The sequence below is a fragment of the Somniosus microcephalus genome, chromosome 31 (assembly GCF_052327205.1).
Source record: "Somniosus microcephalus isolate GS21.2 chromosome 31, FLI_Smic_1.0, whole genome shotgun sequence".
Lineage (NCBI taxonomy): Eukaryota > Metazoa > Chordata > Chondrichthyes > Squaliformes > Somniosidae > Somniosus > Somniosus microcephalus.
This window is the reverse complement of record NC_141017.1, coordinates 31,433,147-31,456,291: the sequence shown is the minus strand read 5'-3', so window position 1 is coordinate 31,456,291 and position 23,145 is coordinate 31,433,147. Positions and strand designations below refer to the sequence as shown.

Here is a 23,145-nt window from a genome sequence, read left to right as displayed (position 1 = left end):
TTTTCAGAAGGCTTTCGATAAGGTCCCGCATAAGAGATTAGTGTGCAAAGTTAAAGCACACGGGATTGGGGGTAAGGTACTGTCTTGGATAGAGAACTGGTTGGCAGACAGGAAGCAAAGAGTTGTAATAAACGGGTCTTTTTCCGGGTGGCAGGCAGTGACTAGTGGGGGTACCGCTAGGATCGGTGCTAGGACCCCAGCTATTCACAATATATATATAAAATGATCTAGACAAGGGAACTAGATGTAATATCTCCAAGTTTGCAGATGACACAAAGCTGGGTGTGTGTGTGTGCTGTGAGGAGGATGCAGAGAAACTCCAGTATGATTTGGACAGGTTAGGTGATTGTGGATAAATGCGAGGTTATCCACTTCGGTGGCAAAAACAGGAAGACAGATTATTATCTGAACATCAATAGACTGGGAAAAGGGGAAGTGCAACGAGACCTGGATGTCCTTGTGCACCAGTCGCTGAAGGTAAGCATGCAGGTGCAGCAGGCGGTTAAGAAGGCAAATGGTATGTTGGCCTTCATAACGAGAGGATTCGAGTACAGGAGCAAGGATGTCTTGCTGCAGTTGTACAGGGCCACACCTTGAGTATTGCATGCAGTTTTGGTCGCCTTATCTGAGGAAGGATGTTCTTGCCATGGAGAGAGTGCAGCGAAGATTCACCAGACTGATATCTGGGATGGCAGGAATGACGTATGAGGAGAGATTGAGTCGATTAGGCTTATATTCGCTAGAGTTTAGAAGAATGAGAAGGGATTTCATTGAAACTTATAAAATTCTAACAGGTGTAGACAGACTAGATGCAGGAAGGATATTCCCGATGGTCGGGGAGTCCAGAACCAGGGGTCACAGTCTAAGGATAAGGGGTAAGCCATTTAAGACTGAGATGAGGAGGAATTTCTTCACCCAAAGAGTGGTGAACCTGTGGAATTCTCTACCACACAAGGCAGTTGAGGCCAATTCATCTATATATATAAAGCGGCTCTTCTGTCTGTCTGTCCCGATGTCTGTCTGTCTGTCTGTGTTCTATACGTTTGAAAGTTACAGAGCGTACCGACGCGCGCGTCGCCTCAAAAGAAAGCTTGCGATTCCGGACCGGTCATAGGCGTATTTACATTTCGGCCGCACAAAAATCCCGCCCGCGGTATCCGAAAAACGTTCAGCGTTCCGCTCATTAGCATCTCATTAGCGACCGTGTGACGTCGAGGTCCACCAATCGGACGGCGGGTTCCTGGCGCGTGCCGTCCGACAGTTGAGTGTCGAGTGACTCGACGATTGACCAATCCTACGCTTCGGTGACCTGACCGGTCGACCAATCGGTGCGTGTGTGGGCGGGCCTTATCCTTCTGAACCGAGGTGAGTGGCCGCCATCTTGATTTTTCACAATTTTTTCCCCCCACACTTTCTGTGTGTTAGGGAACTAAGGTAAATATTTTAATGATGTGTTAGGAATTAATTAACAATTTATTTCAGTTTTATATTGTGTTTAGCAACCACCCCCCTCCTCCTCACCCTCGCGCAGGGGGGACTCGGTGCTGCTCTCCAGGCCCGCTGAAGCTCAAAAAATTTCTCTCTCTCTCTCTCTCTTCCTCTCTCTCTCTCCTTCTCCTCTTCCCTCTTCCTCCTTCTCCTCTTCCCTCTCTCTCCTTCTCCTCTTCCCTCTCCTCTTCCCTCTCTCTCTCTCTCTCTACTTCCCCCTCTCAGGTTTGACGGTGTCGGGGCCAGAGCGGACGGGCCGCCCGAAGTGAGCCGCTCGCTAACGGCTGCCAGCCCGCGGGGTTTCCCTGCGTACTCCCCGCGGGCCGCCTCGCGCCGCTGGCACTGACCGCGCATGCGCCACCCGCCCGCGAAGAGCCCGCTCTGGCTTTTTTTGGCTGTCCCCGATCTCAATCGGCGTCAGCCACGAGGATCAGGGTGCGTGCGCAGCAGGAGCAGCTGAGACGCGGCCGTCTCTCTGTCCGCGTTCGGCTCGGGCGGGGGGCGGGTCTCTCAGCCGCAATCGGCGATCTGGAGGGCGGGGCTCCGGAGAGCGGGAGGGCGGGGCTCCGGAGAGTGGGACGCCGCTGCTCGGGAGGGCGGGGGGCGGGGCTCGGGACATCGGGGGGGGGCGGGAGGCGGGACATCGGGAGATCTGGCAGCGGGAGATCAGGGGGCGGGACATCGGGAGATCGCGGGGCGGGACATCGGGAGATCGCGGGTCCGGACTACAGATCGGGGGGGGGGCAGGGCTCGGGAGATCGGGGGGGCGACCCTCAGGGGGGGGCGGGGCTCCGGAGATCGGGGGGGCGGGGCTCGGGGGGTCGGGGCTCAGGAGATCGGGGGGGCGGGGCGGGGCTCGGGAGGTCGGGGGGCGGGGCTCGGGATATCGGGGGGGGGGCGTGGCTCGGGAGATGGGGGGGCGGGGCTCGGGGGCGGGGCTCGGGGACTCTCCCCCTTCCCTCCCTCCCCTCCCCCCTCCTGGGGGGGGCGGGGCTCGGGGACTCTCCCCCTTCCCTCCCTCCCCTCCCCCCTCCCCCCCTCCCCTTCCCCCCTCCCCCTCTCCCCTCCCCCCCTGAAAAAATTTCTCTCTCTTCCGCTCTCTCTCTCTCTCCCAGTCTCTCTCTCTCTCCCCCAGTCTCTCTCTCTCTCCCCCTCAGTCTCTCTCTCTCTCTCCCCATTCTCTCTCTCTCTCCCCGTCTCTCTCCTCTCTCTCCCCCCAGTCTCTCTCTCCCGTCTCTCTCCCCCAGTCTCTCTCTCTCTCTCCCAGTCTCTCTCTCTCCCCCAGTCTCTCTCTCTCTCCCCTCAGTCTCTCTCTCTCTCTCTCCCCATTCTCTCTCTCTCTCTCCCCGTCTCTCTCCTCTCTCTCCCCCCAGTCTCTCTCTCTCTCTCTCTCTCTCCCATCTCTCTCTCTCTCCCCCAGTCTCTCTCTCTCTCTCCCGTCTCTCTCTCTCTCTCCCCCAGTCCCTCTCTCTCTCTCCCCCAGTCTCTCTCTCTCTCTCCCCGTCTCTCTCTCTCTCCCCCAGTCTCTCTCTCTCTCTCCCCCAGTCTCTCTCTCTCTCCCACAGTCCCTCTCTCTCTCTCCCCCAGTCTCTCTCTCTCTCTCCCCCAGTCTCTCTCTCTCTCTCCCCCAGTCTCTCTCTCTCTCTCCCCCAGTCTCTCTCTCCCGTCTCTCTCTCTCTCCCCCAGTCCCTCTCTCTCTCTCTCCCCGTCTCTCTCTCTCCCCCTCAGTCGCACTCTCTCTCCCCCCAGTTTCTCTCTCTCTCTCCCAGTCTCTCTCTCTCCCCCCAAGTCTCTCTCTCTCTCCCCCTCAGTCTCTCTCTCTCTCTCTCCCCATTCTCTCTCTCTCTCTCCCCGTCTCTCTCCTCTCTCTCCCCCCAGTCTCTCTCTCTCTCTCTCTCTCTCTCCCGTCTCTCTCTCTCTCCCCCAGTCTCTCTCTCCCCCAGTCTCTCTCTCTCTCCCCCAGTCCCTCTCTCTCTCTCCCCCAGTCCCTCTCTCTCTCTCCCCCAGTCTCTCTCTCTCTCTCCCCCAGTCTCTCTCTCTCTCCCCCAGTCTCTCTCTCTCTCTCCCCCAGTCTCTCTCTCTCTCCCACAGTCCCTCTCTCTCTCTCCCCCAGTCTCTCTCTCTCTCTCCCCCAGTCTCTCTCTCTCTCTCCCCCAGTCTCTCTCTCTCTCTCCCCCAGTCTCTCTCTCTCTCTCCCGTCTCTCTCTCTCCCCCAGTCCCTCTCTCTCTCTCTCTCCCCGTCTCTCTCTCTCCCCCTCAGTCGCACTCTCTCTCCCCCCAGTTTCTCTCTCTCTCCCAGTCTCTCTCTCTCCCCCCAGTCTCTCTCTCTCCCCCAGTCTCTCTCTCTCCCCCCAGTCTCTCTCTCTCCCCCCAGTCTCTCTCTCTCCCCCCCAGTCTCTCTCTCTCCCCCCCAGTCTCTCTCTCTCCCCCCAGTCTCTCTCTCTCCCCCCAGTCTCTCTCTCCCCCCCAGTCTCTCTCTCTCTCCCCAGTCTCTCTCTCCCTTCGCCCATCTCTCTCTCTCTCCCCCAGTGTCTCTCTCTCTCTCCCCGTCTCTCCCCCAGTCTCTCTCTCTCTCCCCCTCAGTCTCTCTCTCTCTCTCTCTCTCCCCATTCTCTCTCTCTCTTTCCCCAGTCTCTCTCCTCTCTCTCCCCCCGTCTCTCTACTCTCTCTCTTTCTCTCCCCCATCTCTCTCTCTCCCCCAGTCTCCCTCTCTCCCCCTCAGTCGCTCTCTCTCTACCCCCTCAGTCTCTCTCTCTCTATCTCCCCAGTCTCTCCCTCTCTCTCTCTCCACATCTCTCTCTCAATTCAATTCAATTCAATTCAATTTGCTTTATTGGCATGACAAGATACATCTTATGTTGCCAAAGCACAGAAAAACATGTATGATTGAACACGTAAACGCAGATCTAGACATAAGAACATAAGAACATAAGAAATAGGAGCAGGAGTAGGCCAATCGGCCCCTCGAGCCTGCTCCGCCATTCAATAAGATCATGGCTCTCACCCCTCAGTCGCTCTCTCTCTCCCCCTCAGTCTCTCTCTCTCTATCTCCCCATTCTCTCTCTCTCTCCCCAGTCTCTCTCCTCTCTCTGCCCCCAGTCTCTCTCTCTCACACTCCCAATCTCTCTCTCCCACACTCCCAATCTCTCTCTCTCACACTCCCAATCTCTCTCTCTCACACTCCCAATCTCTCTCTCTCACACTCCCAATCTCTCTCTCTCACACTCCCAATCTCTCTCTCTCTCTCACTCCCAATCTCTTTCTCACACTCCCAATCTCTCTCTCTCTGACACACCCAATCTCTCTCTCTCTCACACTCCCAATCTCTCTCTCTCACACTCCCAATCTCTCTCTCACACTCCCAATCTCTCTCTCTCTCTCACTCCCAATCTCTCTCTCTCTCTCACTCCCAATCTCTCTCTCTCTCACACTCCCAATCTCTCTCTCTCTCTCTCACACTCCCAATCTCTCTCTCACACTCCCAGTCTCTCTCTCTCACACTCCCAATCTCTCTCTCTCTCTCACTCAATTCAATTCAATTCAATTCAAATCGCTTTATTGGCATGATAAGGTACATCTTATGTTGCCAAAGCATCAAAATACACTTATGGTTGAACACATAAACGCAGTTCTATTCATACAGTGTATAAACAGGTATATCCCTGAGTGTATAAATATACATTCGCATTATTTATATATACTCTTTTCTTAGGTTTACTGGTTGTCCCTCTGTTCATGGCAAGCTGTAACATAGTGTGCCGCCAGTGCTACACAGCTTCTCTTCTCCCCCAGTAGGTATGGGAGTTTTTGGTCGTCATTCAAATTTCTGAATTCAGGGCATATTTGTGAGAATTTTTGGTAGCAATTCTCCCTGATGCCCTGATATTTTCCACAGGCTGTGAGGAAGTGCATCTCTGTCTCCACTACTCCCTGACTGCAGTGAGAGCATATCCTGTCCTCTCTTGGCAGCCTGGTCTGCCTGTGTCTGCCTTTTTCGATCGCTAGGCTATGTTCGCTAAGTCTGTACCTTGTCAAGGTTTTTCTCAGTTTGTTATCCTTTACCATGGTCAGGTACTCAGCCATGTTGTATTGTCTGTTTAGGGCCAAGTAGCAATTGAGTTTGCTTTGGGTTTTTGTTGTTTCTGCCCAATATGACAGGTTTTTTTCCTTTTGTTTAGTGACAATTGTGTTGGGTCAAATTCTCTGTGCTACGATGTCACTGTCCTGGGGCTGGTTATTGTTAGTAGTGTTAGTGGTTTCTTCACTGAAACACTCCCAATCTCTCTCTCTCACACTCCCAATCTCTCTCTCTGACACTCCCAATCTCTCTCTCTGACACTCCAATCTCTCTCTCTCTGACACTCCCAATCTCTCTCTCTCTCTCACACTCCCAGTCTCTCTCTCACACTCCCAATCTCTCTCTCTCTCTCACTCCCAATCTCTCTCTCTCACACTCCCAATCTCTCTCTCTCTCACACTCCCAATCTCTCTCTCTCACACTCCCAATCTCTCTCTCTCTCACACTCCCAATCTCTCTCTCTCACACTCCCAATCTCTCTCTCACACTCCCAGTCTCTCTTTCTCACACTCCCAATCTCTCTCTGTCTCCTTCCCTCTCTCTCTCTCCTTCCCTCTCTCTCTCTGTCTCTCTCTCCTTCCCTCTCTTTCTCTCTCCTTCCCTCTCGCTCCTTCCCTCTCTCTCTCCTTCCATCTCTCTCTCTCTTTCCTTCCATCTCTATCTCTCTCTCCTTCCCTCTCTCTCTCTCCTTCCCTCTCTCTCTCTCTCTCTCCTTCCCTCTCTCTCATTCCCTCTCTCTCTCTCTCTCCTTCCCTCTCTCTCTTCCCCCCAGTCGCTCCCTCTCTCTCTTCCAACAACAACATGCCCTCAAAAAGCCTCGGCACCGCCGGGCTCCCCCAGCTAGTTAAATATATTCAAAAAGGAGTTAGACATATTTCTTAAGGCTAAAGGGATCAAGGGATATGGGGAGAAAGCAGGGACAGGGTACTGAATTTGGATGATCAGCCATGATCTCACTAAACGGCAGAACAGGCTCGAGGGGCCGAATGGCCTACTCCTGCTGCTATCTTCTGTGTTTCTGTGTTTCTAGGGTAAAGGTCAGCAGGGTTTCCACTCTTGCTGGAAAGTAGGTCTGTGGCGGTTGAGTGAGCACGGGATTGAACTCTGCTGTGAGGCCCTTCCCAGTGAAGCAAAATAGAGTGTCTATCCTCGCCGTCTAGGCTCACATCACCTGGATGAGGTTGCAGGGGCCCATGGACACCTGTGGAACAGGAGTCAACACCTTGAGGAAAGGTGGGGGGATAACTGAGAAGGAAAAAGATTGCTCACTTTGCCCAGGCACTTCAGGAAACACCTCTGGCCAGGTCCTTGCAGCCAGGCAGTCCTTGCTTCACTGCCGAGACCTTGTGTAGAGTACAGCGACACAGGCTCTCAGCGGAAGGCAGAAGCCAAGGGCCACAGCAGATGGTAACTGTTTGACCTTGTGTGTAAAAGAAGACGAAAGAGGTAGAACATTAACCCAAGGTCGGCTCCGGAGATGGAAGAGCCAATTCGACAAACAGCAGCGAGTACAGATGTGCTGACGACAAATGTACAGCCGGTTTGGACAGGCTGAGCGCTGATGTTAACCCTGGAAACAGTGGCAAAGGATGTCAGAGACAAGCAACTCACAACGTTGCTCAGTCAAATCCCCAGGGTGCTGAGCTACAGTTCCACGGATACTACCACCTCACTGCTTCATGTGAGAGTCAAGACAGTGACCGGCGGCAGGCTATTCCACTGCAGGGGCATCACCACTGATCCTGTCATTGCTCATTGCATGTGTGGCTTGCTATCCCCACCCCCCCGACAAAACATGATCTATAAGATGCACTGCAGCAACTCACAAACGCTACTGCGACAGTACGTCCTAGCCCCACAACCTCTACCGACTAGAAGGACAAGAGCAGCACTGTCGTCGGACACAATCACCTCCACGTTCCCCATCCAAGTCACACCGAGTCGGAGATATATCGGTCGTTCCTTCATCGTCGTTGGGTTAAAATCCTGGAACCCCCCTCCCTAACAGCACTGTGGGAGCACCTTCACCGCACGGGACTGCAGCGGTTCAAGAAGGCCGCTCACCACCACCTTCTCAAGGGGCAGTTAGAGATGGGCAATAGATTTGGCCTCACCAGCGTCGCCCACATCCCAGGAACGAATAATAGAAATAAACTAGGTGAGGACCCACAGGCAATAGTGCCCCAAAGATGGATCGAGGTGACAAGGTCAATGAATTGTGGTTTGACGACACCGAGATGAAGATAGTGGCGATGGTGATGAGGATGATGCCAACAACAATTTGCATTTATATAGCGCCTTTGAGGTGCAAGCAAAAAATGAATGCCAAGCCAAAGATGGAGATACTGGGAGGGGTGACCAACGAGCTTGATCAAAGAGGTGGGTTTTAAGGAAGGTCTTAAAGGAGGAGAGGTTTAGGAAGGGAATTCCAGAATTTGGAGCCTAGGTACCAATGGTGGGACGAGTCAGAGGAACGAAGAGAACGGGAGGGGGGCAGGGGGCTGGTTGTAAGGCTGAAGAAGCTTATGGAGATAAGGAGGGCCGAGGCCATGCAGGGATTTAAATACAAGATTGAGAACATACAATATTTGGCATTTCGGCTGATGTAGATCAGCGAGGACAGGGTGATGGCTGAGCAGCACTTGGTGTGGGCCAGAATACGGGCAGCTGACGTTTACAAAGTGTGGCGGCTGGAAGGCCGGCCAGGGGACTATTGGAATAGTCAAGTCTGGAGCTGACAAAGGCATGGATGAGGGGTTTCAGCAGCGGATGGGCTGAGGCCGGGGCAGAGGACGGCGATGTTACGGAGGTGGGAATGGATGGTCCTCGCAATGGAGAGGGAAACGGGGGTCAGAAACCCGGCTCAAGGTTCAAAATGATGCCGGGGTCAGCTCTGCCGGAGATAGTGGCGGGAGAGGGGGGATGAGATTGGAGCCGAGGGTACAGAGTTTGTGGCGGGAGCCGAACACAATGGGCTGGATTTTGATACTGGAGGCGGGACTACAACTTTCGGGGTTGTAGTCCCGCCTCCATCGAGTTGTGGCCAACCCACGCGATTTTGACTTGATTGACCTTGTTGAGTCCACCCAGCGGGCTCAGCAGGCCAATTAAGGGCCACCCGGCAACAGGTGACGTCACAGATTGAAATTTCATCTGTCAAGACCTTTTGACAGATGAAATATCAGCGTTTGACAGCTCTTTGAAGCTGTCAAACACTGACAATCTGTACTCCAAGTTAATTCCTTCCTCTCAGGCTGATTTAGAGATCTCTCCGGAACAGAAAGCTGAATGCTGCAACTTTTGACAGCTCGCGGCCATTCTGCTTTCTGTGCCGGTGAGATGAGGGAATCCCGAGACCTGAAGGAAGGAAGGTTGTAAAGGTAAGTAAAACTTCTTTAAACACTTTACACACACCAAACACACTTACCTCTGCACTCATGCACCCATCACTCACCTGAACACCGGACATCTCGACCCCTCCAAGCCCTTCAGCCCGACGGTCCGCCTCACTAACTTGGCGTGGTTTGGAGTCGTCGGGAATCCCACACTTCAGCAATAAAAATAGGGATTAGGCTAAAAACTACCTGTTAACTACCTGTTAACAGGCAGTTAATTGGCACTAATCCCGTCCCGCCTCGGGGAGGCGGGTCCCAGTGTGGGTCGGGTACCCACCTCCTTTGAAACTGGCATGGAGGCGGGTTGGGGGCGGGATGGGTTCGTGCCCCCCGATTTCGGGATTTTAACCCCCCACACGCCTCCAATCCCGCCTCCACGGCCCAATGAAAATCCTGCCCAATCGTTCGGTCTTGCCAGTGTTTGGCCGGAGTTTAAATTGCGGCTCATCCAAGCGGTCTGACAACACGTCGGCAGTGGAGCGGTCGAGCGTGGCTCTGGGGTCGTAGAGCTGGGTGTCGTCAGCATACATCTGGTTCACTAATGTTCTTTAGGGAAGGAAATCTGCTGCCCTTACCCGGTCTGGCCTATATGTGACTCCAGACCCACAGCAATGTGGTTGACTCTTAACTGCCCTCTGAAATGGCCTAGCAAGTCACTCAAGGGCAATTAGGGATGGGCAATAAATGCCGGCCTTGCCAGCGACGCCCACATCCTGTGAATAAATTATTATTTTTTTAAATCCAGGAGGGTTGGCAACCCTCTCGGGCCGGGCTATCAAATGATATAACATCAATCGCGATACAATCACCAACTCGGGGTCCCACTTCAAAAGGTGTGTGTTAATTCAGCAGGCGGCTAGGCTCGTGAACTCTTCCAAACCAACCTCCCTAACAAATCAACAAAAGTAAATGTCAAAGAGGCCACGGGGGCACGAAGAGTCTTAGCATAACGTGCCATGGCAACAGTGTGTCTCGGATCACATTACAGGGCCATTTTGGGTCACGTCATTATAATTTCCATTTTATCCATATTCAGAACCAACACCTGCGGTTAACTGTGCTATTGTTAGTCCGTGAGGGTAGCACTTGCACTTGGCTGAGCTGAAGATGGTGTGAGGACTCTCCTGTTGGTGCACTGACCTCTTGTTCAGAAGCTCTGGGGCTGATAATGTGAAGGTGGCCACACATGTTGCCCATGATGGATTGCCACCCCCACCTCAGGATGATCCTGGAGTCTTGAGGAATGGAAGAGTGATCGCCAGGGAGGAAAATCATTGGGGCGTTAACAAAGATTTCTTTGAACACTTTCGCTTATTAGTTGGAGATGTGGGGAGTGCGGGGGGGGACCATCTGCTTGACTGAAATTGGGAATCATCCCAGTCCGGTAATGAGGAGTCTGCTCACTTCTCAATCGGCTTGGGAAGGGGGGGGCACTGCGATGATGGACATGTTGGTCGACCAATGGTGGTGGCGGGGCAGTGGGAGGCCATGTGATAGAACCTCCAGGAATACAACCAACCAGGGATGGCGACCCCATGCCCGTATTATGAGGTACGAGAGCCTGAGGCCTACGACGCACCTGATGCAGTCAGCGCAGCCCTAAGCTGCAGGCCAGCGCAATGAAGAACCTTCCTGTGATACGACTGAAGAGCCCCCAGTTCCCCCGCTCTTTGTTTTTCAATGGCTACTGAAGGGAGGCCCAGTAAAGCCTGGTTGGCCCTCATCTTTGCCATAGCGTATCCTCGTCTTCCTCACTTCGGCTCAACCGCTGTCATCGTTCTGCACCCCCTTTTGCCGGGAAACAAAAAATGCCAGTGCTCCGCGGGACAACCAGCGGCCCTTCACCAGCAGCTGCTGCCTACAGCTCCGCGTTCCCGAAATTCTCAGCGCTCCGGGGCGACTTGCTCCGAAAGCCAGCTGGGCCGGCATTCTGGGAGGTCAGTCCATCCCTGCCCAGGCGAGTGGAGCTCCTGAACACTGCCTCCCCGTGGAGGCACTGCACAGTGACCACGTTATCATCCAATTCCCCTCCCACCCACTGCGAGATTCAATACTGGCCTAGATCGAGGCTCGAGTTCACCTGTTCTCTGAGAGGAGTAGTTTTGTTCAGAAATCCAGTTGAGTTAGAATATAAGAATTAGGAGCAAGAGTAGGCCATTCAGTAAGATCATGGCTGACCTTCGACCTCTTTCCCACCCGATCTCCATATCCCTTGATTCTCCTAGAGTCGAAAAATCTATCGATCTCAGCCTTGAATATACTCAACGGCTCAGCATGCACAGCTCAATATTCGGGCCAATATTTATCCCTCAACCAACATAACAGAAACAGATGATCTGGTCATTATCACATTGCTGTTTGTGGGAGCTTGCTGTGCGCAAATTGGCTGCCGCGTTTCCCACATTACAACGGTGACTACACTTCAAAAAGTACTTCATTGGCTGTAAAGCGCTTTGAGACGTCCGGTGGTCGTGAAAGGCGCTACAGAAATGCAAGTCTTTCTTTCTTTCTCTCTGGGGCAGAGAATTCCAAAGATTCACCACCCTCTGAGTGAAGAAATTCCTCCTCATCTCGGTCTTAAATGGCCGACCCCTTATCCTGAGACCCCCCCCCTGGCTCTAGACTCTCCAGCCAGGGGGAAACAACCTCTCAGCATCTACCCTGTCAATGCCCCTCAAGTTACGACATGAGAGGGAGGGGGGGAAGAATCAGCTGCCAGGCCCTAGTCAATTCTGCGACACCTGCGTTTGAGTTGGTTGGCTGCATTCCTGGAACTTTCATCACATGACCTCTCACCTCGAACAGCCCCATCCTGCCATTGGTCCATCCATACTATAGGAATTAAACTACCTGCTGTGCAGGATATCTACCCCAAGAGGTGCCAGGGGAAGGCCCTGAGAATCATTAAAGACGCGAGCCACCCCAGCAAGAGATACCGAAGCATACGGTCTCGTACCAGCAGGTTTCGAAACAGCTTCTACCCCCAGGCCATAAGACTCATGAACGAATAATTTATTATTATTTATTACTGTTTTTTTTTTATTATTACTGTATTTCTATTAGTATTTTATCATTTTTATGCCATATTTATTCCAATGTTGGGAGGACTCGTAAAAATCAACATTTCATTGTGCAGTACACACGTCTGCTGCATATATGACAAATAAAAATTGAATTGAATTGAATTGAATCCTCCGGGCGTACTGCCTTCCCACAGCCAATCGGAAAGCGAACAGACTCCTTGTTACCCCGATTGGCTGAATCTTGACCATTAGTCAAACAGCTGCCTTCCCCATCACCAATATTTTTTTTTACAACTAATGAATAAAAGCGTTCAACGAAAATGCAAAAACAAAACACCATTTTTTTTTGAACGCCCCCATGACTTATCGCCCCCCTGTTGTTTGCAGCAGTTTCCTGGAGGTTAATCTTCAGTTCCTGGTGACTCCTGGCCAATCCTGGAGGACTGGCAACTCTGGACCTGGATCAATCAGCAGGCAAAAGCCCAGGAGTTAATCTTCACAGCATTAGCGAACAAACACTTAATGGCCTAGAAATTCGGCGGGGCGCCAAGCTCGCCTGGGCGCCGGAATTACCGCTCCGGACGGAGCTGCTTGCGCCAGCCCGATATTCAGTTTCAGCGCCCCAAACGGAAGCGGGGCGCTGCTCGAGGCGCCCCGCATCCCTCTTGGGGCGCTGCAACTGAATATCGCAGCGCAATGTGCCGCAGCACGGCGGGCTGCGGTACTGCAGGCCTTCCTCCCCTTCTTAAAGGGGAGGGGCCTGCACCAGCGCGATCAGAGATCGCGAGTGCCGGCAAAAGAGCCCGGCACTTCTCCTTGGAGGAGAAGTGCCAGGCTCTTGGGACACAGCCGGCACTGCCGGGGGAGGGGGTGCTCAGGAGGCCGGGGACGGCGGCGCGAGGAGGTGCTGGCAGGCAGCCAGCAAAAAAAATGGCCGCCCCGCACCTCCCCTTTAATTAGCGCCACTACCGCCGCAGGTAGGCCCCCCTGAACCGGTCACAAATTGCGACCGGCGTTACAGCGGGGGGCGCGACCAAATATCACAATTGGGGCGGTAGCGGGGCGTTGCGCACACCAATGACATCATCGGTGGCGGCGCAGCGCTACAGGCTAATGCCGCCATTAGCGCCCCGCTAAATTTCGCAGGAGGCGTGGCCAGTGGCTAACTGGTGGCGCAGCCCACCGAATTTCTAGGCCAATATGTCATTCCAATATCTTCCATTTAGGTGGGACACTAACCCGTTTAAACTAAAATAATTGTGTCAAAATGGCGGGCAGACAGAGGAATCTCATAGCGGCATGTCAAGTATTTGTCTGCTTACATCAGGACCGGTAATATCTAGGCTATACAGTCGTTGGGAGAAGTCTGAAGCCTTTACGGTTTCAACTAAGGTGCAACGGCAAGTGAAGGGATTGTGAGGCAGCGAAAGAGGATTAAAAACATAATGAACAGTAACCCTCCTCGATAAACTAATTTTAGAATTGGCTGTTCCGCAGTGTTTCCCATCACCACTGTGCATCCTGCGCTCTCCTGCTGGACGAGGAGCTGGCCCACTCCAGCGGTTGGCAGGGACCTCGGAAGGACACAGCTCTGTTGAAAGCTCCGGAGGATTGGTGCGTCCTCCCTTAGATCCGTCCTTGAAACACTTAACTTCATTACTACCCTTGTCAGAACCGAGTTAAACTCCAGGGGGGAAAAATTCAGTTGTTTGCGCCTCCCATTAGCACCTTAAGAGGGCGCTAATGGGGCACAAAGCAACTAGCGCCCGGGTGCGGTGATGTTTGTGCCGCTCGTGAAATTAACTAGACATTTTGCGGCGGTGCTAAACACTACCGCCACGATCTCCTGCGCCGGCAGATTGTGACGTCAGTCGAGTGTGCAACGCCCCGGTAGCGCCCCAGACCGGATATTGAGTGGCGCCCCCTGCCTTACCGCCTGCCGCTAGCAACGACAGGTTGAAGGGAGCATTTTGCTGTCAGAAAGGGACTGGGGGAGCGCTATTTAAAGGCGATCGCTTCCTGCCTTTTTTTGTTGGTGACATTTGTGCACCACTCATTCTGAGAGAGACAGACTTCTGGAGAGATTCAACGCTGTGTGCAGGAGTTTTGAGTACTGAGCAGCACTTTGCAGGTTTATTTTGATTTGCCCTTCCTTGCTTCGCCAGCGCTCTGAGGTAGCACCTCGCTCCTCGGCCTTTGCACCTTAAGACAGGTGTGAAACGCCTGATTTAGCGCTCCAATCACCTCCAGGGGAGATAAAAGCCAAGTTTGCTGTCGGAGGCGATAATTAGCGCCAGGCGCTAAACTTTGCGCACGGCCGATAATGGCACCCCAAACGGGGCGATACTGAATTTTTCCCCCCCAGGTCTTGTTTATAAAATTGTAACATCCATGGGTTTTTTTTTTGTATGTATTCATTCTCAGGATGTGGACGTCGTTGGCAAGGCCGGCATTTCTTGCCCATCCCCTTGTTGCCCTTGAGAAGGTGGTGGTGGTGATGGGCCTTCTTCTTGAACCGCTGCAGTCCTATGTGGTGAAGATGAGCGATCTGATACAACCAAGTGTCTTGCTAGCCCCGCTTCAGAGGGCAGTTAAGAGTCGGCTACGATGGTATGGGCCTGGAGTCGCATATAGGCCCAGACTGGGATAAGCACAACAACAACTTGCATTTATATAGCGCACTCAACATAGCAAAGCGTCCCAAGGCGCTTAACAAGAGCGACATCAATAAAAACATTTTTGACACCGATCCACGGAAGGAACTATCAGGAGAGATGACCCAAAGCTCGGTCAAAGAGGTAGGTTTTAAGGAGCGTCTTAAAGGAGGAGAGAGGCAGAGAGGTTTTAGGGAGGGAATTCCAGAACTTAGGGCCCAGACAGCTGAAGGCACGGCCGCCAATGGTGGAGCGATTATAATCGGGGATGCGCAAGAGGCCAGAATTGGAGGAGCACAGATATCTCGGGGGGGTTGTAGGGCTGGAGGAGGTTACAGAGATAGGGAGGGGGGGCGAGGGCCATGGAGGGATTTGAAAACAAGGATGAGGATTTTTAAATTGAGGAGTTGTCGGACCGTGAAGCCAATGTAGGTCAGTGAGCACAGGGGAAGATGGGCGAACGGGACTTAGTGCGAGTTAGGACACGGGCAGCCGAGTTTTGGAGGAGTTTGAGTTTATGTGGGGTGCAAGATGGGAGGCCGGCCAGGAGAGGTAGCAAAGGCACGGACGGCAGGTTTCCTTCCCTGATGGACATTAGTGAACCAGTTGGGTTTTTACGACGATCTGATAGTTTCCAGCGCACGGGAGGCCCAAGGCTTCCTCGTGAAGCCTGGGGCAACCCTCATGCCCCTCCTGGGCCACAAGGAAACTTAAAATGAAGTTAAAAAAACTTACCTGCCTGGCCGTCTTCTGGCCCACGATCAGGCTCCCGGGAGGTCTGGTCTGCGGGGCGAAGCTGTCACTGCTCCCCCACCCGGGCCTCCGACGAAAATTACAGACAGACCCTGATGACTTCATCGAGACCCGGTGCAACGCAGGTTCACTAGATTGATTCCTGGGTTGAGAGAGTTGTCCTATGATGAGAGATTGTGTAGAATGGGCCTAAACTCTCTGAAGTTTAGAAGAATGAGAGATGATCTCATTGAAACATGCAAGATTCTGAGGGGGATTGACAGGGTAGATGCTGAGAGGTTGTTTCCCCCTGGCTGGAGAGTCTAGAACCAGGGGGCACAGTCTCAGGATAAGGGGTCGGCCATTTAAGACCGAGATGAGGAGGAATTTCTTCACTCAGAGGGTTGTGAATCTTTGGAATTCTCTGCCCCAGAGGGCTGTGGAGGCTCAGTCGTTGAGTATATTCAAGGCGGAGATCGACAGATTTTTGGACTCTAGGGGAATCCAGCGTCTTAAAGGAGGAGACAGAGGTGGAGAGGCGGAGAGGTTTTAGGGAGGGAATTCCAGAGCTTATGGAGATTGGGTGGGAAAGTGGAGGTCGATGATCAGCCATGATCTTATTGAATGGTGGAGCAGGCTCGAGGGGCCGAATGGCCGACTCCTTCTCTTATTTCTTATGTTCTTATCTGAACATTTAAAGAAGGACCCCCACTTCCTTCCTACAGGTGTCCTGCTTGCCTGATCAAAGGAGCAAGTTAAGATCCCAGGACTTGGCGGGAATACAGTGGGATCACAATGGGGTGTCGCTGCCCAAGTTGTCTATTCAATCATCATCGGTGTCCAAGAGTACTGCGGCTCAGGATTGCCGAGGTCCCCTTTAAGGTCCCTTAAGTATTGAGCAGGGGCAAGGCAGCTTTACTGTGAACCTGCTTGAACCTCTTGTCCACAACCTGGGAGTGCCTGGATAGTCCAAAAGTAGAATATTCCATTCCCTGTCCCTGATCCCAGATCGACAGATTTTTGGACTCTAGGGGAATCTGGAGATCGGGCGGGAAAGTGGAGTTGAGGTCGATGATCAGCCATGATCTTTTTGAATGGTGGAGCAGGCTCGAGGGGCCGAATGGCAGAGGGGCAGAGAATTCCAAAGATTCACAACCCTCTGAGTGAAGAAATTCCTCCTCATCTCAGTCTTAAATGGCCGACCCCTTATCCTGAGACTATGTCCCCCCTGGTTCTAGACTCACCAGCCAGGGGAGACAGCCTCTCAGCATCTACCCTGTCAATCCCCCTCAGAATCTTACATGTTTCAATGAGATTACCTCTCATTCTTCTAAACTCCAGAGAATATAGGCCCAATCTACTCAATCTCTCCTCATAGGACAACCCTCTCATCCCAGGAATCAATCTAGTGATCCTTCATTGCACCGGGTCTCAATGATGTCATCAGGGCCTGTCTGTTATTTTAGTTGGAGGCCCGGGTGGGGGAGCAGTGACAGCTTCGCCCCGCAGACTGAGTCGCAGCACTCCTGTAACTGAGTGGACGCGCGGGGCCTCTGCTTGACCGAGAATGGCAGGCTATGCTCTCTCCTGCCTCTCCCTACTGTGGTGGTGTCCATGATAGCTGCTCGTCCCAGCGTGGGCCTCTACTGTACCTGACCCTGTTCCTTGATCGCTAAACACAATCAAAGCAGCTCTAAAGTCGGTGTGGGCCCTGACGGAAATTGGATTGCCTTGCGTATTCCTTTGTGGAAACTGACACATCGCCTTAAGAGACGGAATGAAGCGGGGAACCCTTCCGTGACTGTGGCACTGTTCCAACACTAGAATCATTCCACGCTGCCACTCTAGTGACGGCGCGCGTGCATTGCACAATTCATTCGGGAGCGTGAAAGTGCCAATTAGTAGCCACTTGTCACATCTCGTGCACTTCTCTCCATGGAACGAGCAACCGTGTTGCCTCTTGCATAACACTCTTCAGGCTTTGTTTTCTAAATGAGCGTAGAGAGTGTCGCACGCTGTGGAGCAGGAAGTGACGCAGCCGAACCCGATTATTATAAAAACAGACGAATCTTTAGGAACAGAAATAGGTTTGCAAACCCAACCCTTTTTAGGGTAGGTCAGCCCCACTTTCTGGGGCCCTTCTCACCATAGTCCTTGTCGTGAATCTTATCATTGATGAAGAAATGACTCATGAAATAACACTGGGCGGCCAGCTGGTGGCACCGTCCAAGGAGTATAAATACTCGGGCGTGGGCCCAGCTTGCTCAGGACATTTTTGTAACCAGGAACTAGGGATGTAACTAGAATCTCATGGTTGTGAAACAGTTGATTAAAGCCTTGTTTTATACTCAAATCAAGTGCTTAGTGAGTTTTCTTATGTCAGCCCTCAATCCCAATTCCCCTTGAACCCACTTGCGTTGGGAGTGTCAGTCTAGATTTTGTGCTCAAGTCTCTGGAGTGAAAGAAAAAGTCTTGCATTCCTATAGCGCCTTTCACGACCTCAGGACGTCCCAAAGCGCTCTACAGCCAATGAAGTACTTTTTGAAGTGTAGTCACTGCTGTAATGTAGGAAACGCAGCAGCCAATTTGTGCACAGCAAGGTCCCACAAACAACAATGTGATAATGACCAGATCATCTGTTTTAGTGATGTTGGTTGAGGGATAAATCAGAACTTGAACCGACTGAGTTATAGCGGGAGTGCCACCAACTGAGCCAGGGCTGACACTCTGCAGTCTGACAAACTGAAGCTGGACAAGTTCCTGAGCGAGAAGGGGCACTTCCAGTGCGAGGGGGTGAGTTGCGGGGGTAGTGGGGTATAGTGGGATTTAGAGGATACTGCATTCTCCTGGAACCTTGCTCACCTATATAAGGAATTTTCCCGAAAACGACCTCCGTTTTTTAATCTATGTGTTCTTGCCTCTCCCGGGAGAGGCTGCACTGGGGGTCAGTAAATCGTGTGTGCGACTGCACCAAGTCGAGATACGGCAGGTTTTATCAAACGTGTCATATCTCGGTGGGGATATTCTCTGGACCCCCCCCCCGCCCCCGGCCAGCCTGTTCCATTGATTCGCCACCTGCCGTGTGGAGTAATTAAATGTGCATCAACCTTCTGTCCCCTGACTGTGAGTCACTGCCCCCAGGTTATGGAGTTTGTGGTCATGTCAAACAGATGGCAAAAATTCACAATGTTAGGAATTGAAACTGAACTGAGGGGAAGCAGTAACATTCTGCATGGCGAGAACTACCTGGGGTGAGAGGGAAGGGCCTGGGGTCAGGGGAAGGGCCTGGGGTCGGGGGACAAAGGGCGTGGGGGTCAGGGGGTGAGGTCAGGGGAAGGGCCTGGGGTCGGGATAAGGGTGTGAGGTTGGGGGAAGGGCCTGGGGTCGGGGGAAGGGCCTGGGGTTGGGGAAAGGGTCGGGGGAAGGGCCTGGGGTCGGTGGAAGGGCCTGGGGTCGGTGGAAGGGTGTGGGGTCGGAGGAAAGGTCTGGGGTTGGGCGTGTAGTTGGGGGAAGGGCCTGGGGTCAGAGGAAGGGCCTGGGGTTGGGCGTGTAGTTGGGGGAAGGGCCTGGGGTTGGGGGAAGGGCCTGGGGTTGGGGGAAGGCAAGAATTTTCAACTTTAAACCCCACTAAAAGGATTTCCAAAATGGCAGACAAAATCTTCTGAAGAAAGGCAAGAAATGATTCACATAAGAGAGTGATTGCATTACAGTACCTCGCACATGTAACAGTCATGTGCACATGAAGTGTCAGCCAGTGGGTAGCACTCTCTCTCTCGCCTCTGAGTTAGAAGGTTGTGGGTTCACGTCCCACTCCAGGGACTTGAACACAAAAATCCAGGCTGACACGCCCAGTGCAGTGCTGAGGGAGTGCCGCACTGTCGGAGGTGCCGTCTTTCGGATGAGGGCAACTAGGGATGGGCAATAAACGCTGGCCTTGCCAGCAACGCCCACATCCCATGAATGAATTATTTTTTAAACAAGGTTCCGTCGGCTCTCTCAGGTGGATGTAAAAGATCCCATGGCCACTATTTCGAAGATGAGCAGGGGGAGTTCTCCCCGGTGTCCTGGGGCCAATATTTATCCCTCAAATCAACATCACTAAAAACAAAATATCTCGTCATTATCTCATTGCTGTTTGTGGGATCTTGCTGTGCGCAAATTAACTGCCGCATTTCCTACAAAAAGCACTCCATTGGCTGTAAAGCACTTTGGGACGTCCGGTGGTCATGATATGCGCTATATAAAGGCAAGTCTTTCTTTCTTTTCGTGGTGTTAAAGTACCTCGTACATGTACCGTTCCAAGTTACAATTAAATAAGATTGAACACGGTCTATTGTTTGATCCCGCACTCAATCTGGATATATTGCGAGACTGATTTTTGGATACTCAGAGAACCAAGGGCTATGGGGACCGGGCGGGAGAGTGGAGTTGAGGTCGAAGGTCAGCCATGACCTCACTGAATGGCGGAGCAGGCTCGAGGGGCCGAACGGCCGACTCCTGCGCCTATTTCTCATGTTCGGATGAGACCATCATCTACCCCTCCCTCGTGCCCGAGCCGAGTGACTGGTTACTCAGATCCAGTCAGTAATCGCCATTTTCACTGCCTCGTGCAAATTGGCCACGTTCAGTTTAGAAACTGGCGGGGTGTGGCGCTGAGCCACGGCACTTGGTCTGCTCGTTCCGCCTCAGACACTCATCCCTTTACTGGCTGTGCCTGGGATAAATTACACAGTCGACACCTTTCCAGGCAGTGCTTGCGCTGATTCAACAAACACTTGGAAATGAAATGAAGGATTTTTGTTTCTGCCTTCTCTTTCACAACCTCAGATATAATCTGCCTTTTAATTGCTTTTTGATTCGGTTGCCTTTATTCCCCACAGACCTCGCCCCTCTCTTCCATCCCCGATTAATGGCAAATCCAAGGAAGTTCCTGAAAGGTCAAGGACCCTGCACTGAAAGGAAAGGTCGAGAAGGAAAATCCCATTCTCTCAGGCCTTCAATGGAAGGCAAAATGGGACTGTTTCCAGCCATGAAGGTCATTCAGTGATCAATCCGCACACAATCACCCAACCTCACATATTTCGGAATTAATTTGTCTTCTGGACTCTTACAAATGTTGTATCTTGCTGCGAGCTAAGATTGAGATGCAAGTTCCAGATTACTGACTGAAAATACACAAAGGCAAGCCTGAAATGATCTGATTGCAACCCCTCCTTTGTGAGAGAGTGCGTGTGCCCGCATGTATTTTTGAGTGCACATGCGTGTGTGCGTATATGTCTATATATGTTTGTATGTGTGTATATATGCCTGTGTGTATGTGTAGAGATGTGTGTGTATATATCTATATATGTGTGTGTCTGTGTTCTGTGTCTGTCTGTGTTGTGTATGTCTGTGAGTGTGAGTGTGTGTGTGTAGGCTTATATTCGCTAGAGTTTAGAAGAATGAGAGGGGATCTCATTGAAACTTATAAAATTCTAACAGGACTAGACCGACTGGATGCAGGACGGATGTTCCCGATGGCGGGGGAGTCCAGAACCAGGGGTCACAGTCTAAGGATAAGGGGTAAGCCATTTAGGACAGAGATGAGGAGAAATTTCTTCACCCAGAGAGTGGTGGACCTGTGGAATTCTCTGCCACAGAAGGCAGTAGAGGCCAATTCATTAAATATATTCAAGAAGGAGTTAGATATATTTCTTGAGGCTAACGGAATCAAGGGATATGGGGAGAAGGCAGGGACAGGGTACTGAGTTTGGATGATCAGCCATGATCTCATTAAATGGTGGAACAGGCTCGAGGGGCCGAATGGCCTACTCCTGCTCCTGTCTTCTATGTTTCTATGTGTGTGTGAGCGTGTCTGTGTGTGTGTGTGAGTGTATGTGAGTGTGTGTGTGAGTGTGAGTGTGTGAGTGTGTGTGTGTGAGTGTGTGTGTGGGAGTGTGGGAGTGTGTGAGTGTGGGAGTGCGTGAGTGTGTGAGTGTGGGAGTGTGTGAGTGTGGGAGTGCGTGAGTGTGTGAGTGTGGGAGTGTGTGAGTGTGGGAGTGTGTGTAACACTGGCGGCACACTATGTTACAGCTTGCCATGAACAGAGGGACAACCAGTAAACTAAGACAAGAATATATACAAACAAGGCGAATGTATATTTATAAACTGTATGAATAGAACCGCGTTTATGTGTTCAACCATAAATGTATTTTGATGCTTTGGCAACATAAGATGTACCTTATCATGCCAATAAAGCGATTTGAATTGTGAATTGTGAATTGAGTGTGTGTGTGAGTGTTAGTGTGTGTGAGTGTTAGTGTGTGTGAGTGAAACGGTGCACAACATGAGGGACTCAGCACTCAAAGGGGGGTCAAAGTGGAACAATAGAATCCAATCCGTCTCGGCATTTGCTGAGCTTTTCTTCCATCCCGGTAATAACAGTCACACCCTCCAGCAATCACAGTTGGAAGCAGCACTGTTTAACTCCACAATTACAGGCACCGTCTCACAATCCCTCGAGTCTGCAGCACAAAGAGCAGACAGACATCCGGCACCTTTCACTGTCTTGCCAAGGTGAACCACTTAGAACACGGAGTGCTTTATGGCTGCATGCATTGCTGCTTCTAACAACCCAGCATCCTTACAGCAACTGTGGTGGGGGCGGTGGGGGGAGATTTAACCCCTCCTTCATCTCAGTATCAGTGCATTAACCACAGCCTGCACCCCACCCCACCCCCCCCAACACTGCCCCTCCCCATCTTTTACAATCCCACCCTATTTACAATCGCACCTATGCCCAAACACAAGCAAACATGTTGGTGTGTGCACAGGCAGGCTTGACCTTCCCTTGTTTCTTAAGCCACAGCAGAATCTTTCCCCCCCCCCCCACCCCGCCCCGGTGCTTTCTTTGTTAAGCGAAGGCACGCTCCCAGTTACCTTTTCGATCGTCGGAACATGCTGCTGTCAAGGAAGTACGGCATAGAAAAATTCGAGAGGACCGTCCAAAGAGAATCAGACATGGTCCCGCAGAGTTGGCATTGTGAACGGTGCCATCAGTCGGTCTATGGCACCGTCTCGCCACCGGGAGAAAGCTGTACTAATTCCCCTCGATGGGTTTGGCAGATTATTCCACCGACCGGAGGAGGGGAGGATGCTCTGTGTGCCTGTGTGTGTGGAGACGCGTGTGTGAATCTATTGCCACCAACAGTCTGGCATTGGAAGAGTCTGCCTTCTGTCTCCCCGCTGTTCCTGCTTCATCAAGAGATCTGCACAGGAGCTCCTCAGAGAGTCAGTCGCACGGTTGCTGCCGTCATGTGTGGTAGTGTTCAGGGGAGCGGGCAGCCCCGGTGTTTGTTCACCGAGGGGCTGGCTATTCATCCGGATTTCAGCTGGACACGCCAGACCGAACAAACAAACAAACAAAAAACGAGTGGAAAGGAATAGAAGGAAGAAAAGCTGGAAAAAAGAAAGAGGGGCAGCAGGAGCAAGAGAAGGACAGAGACAAAGAGAAAGAGAGAAAAGGACAGAGGGAGAGACTGGGACAGCAAGAGAGAGACAGGGAATGAGACAGACTCACACAGGCACAGGAGAGAGAGAGAAAGAGGGACAGAGAGACAGGGACTGAGAGAGTGAGAGAGAGAGAGAGAGAGAGAGAGACGAGAGACAGAGAGAGAGAGAGACAGAGAGAGAGACAGAGAGAGAGACAGAGACAGAGAGGGGCAGAGAGAGAGAGGGACAGAGAGAGAGGGACAGAGAGACGGGGACTGAGAGAGAGAGAGAGGGACAGAGAGACA

At 52.2% G+C, this 23,145-nt stretch overlaps 1 protein-coding gene across 1 annotated transcript in view; it reads right to left on the bottom strand.

Moving 5' to 3' along the window:
- Positions 1-22,424, bottom strand: part of LOC147097705 (microtubule-associated serine/threonine-protein kinase 1-like) — a 142,015-nt gene extending 119,591 nt beyond the window's left edge. The window contains exon 1 of the mRNA XM_085971734.1: positions 22,289-22,424. Within this exon, the coding sequence (XP_085827860.1) occupies positions 22,289-22,371 (83 nt within the window). The 5' untranslated portion in view covers positions 22,372-22,424. The remainder of the gene's footprint in view (positions 1-22,288) is intronic.
- Between the last annotated feature and the right edge of the window lie 721 nt (positions 22,425-23,145).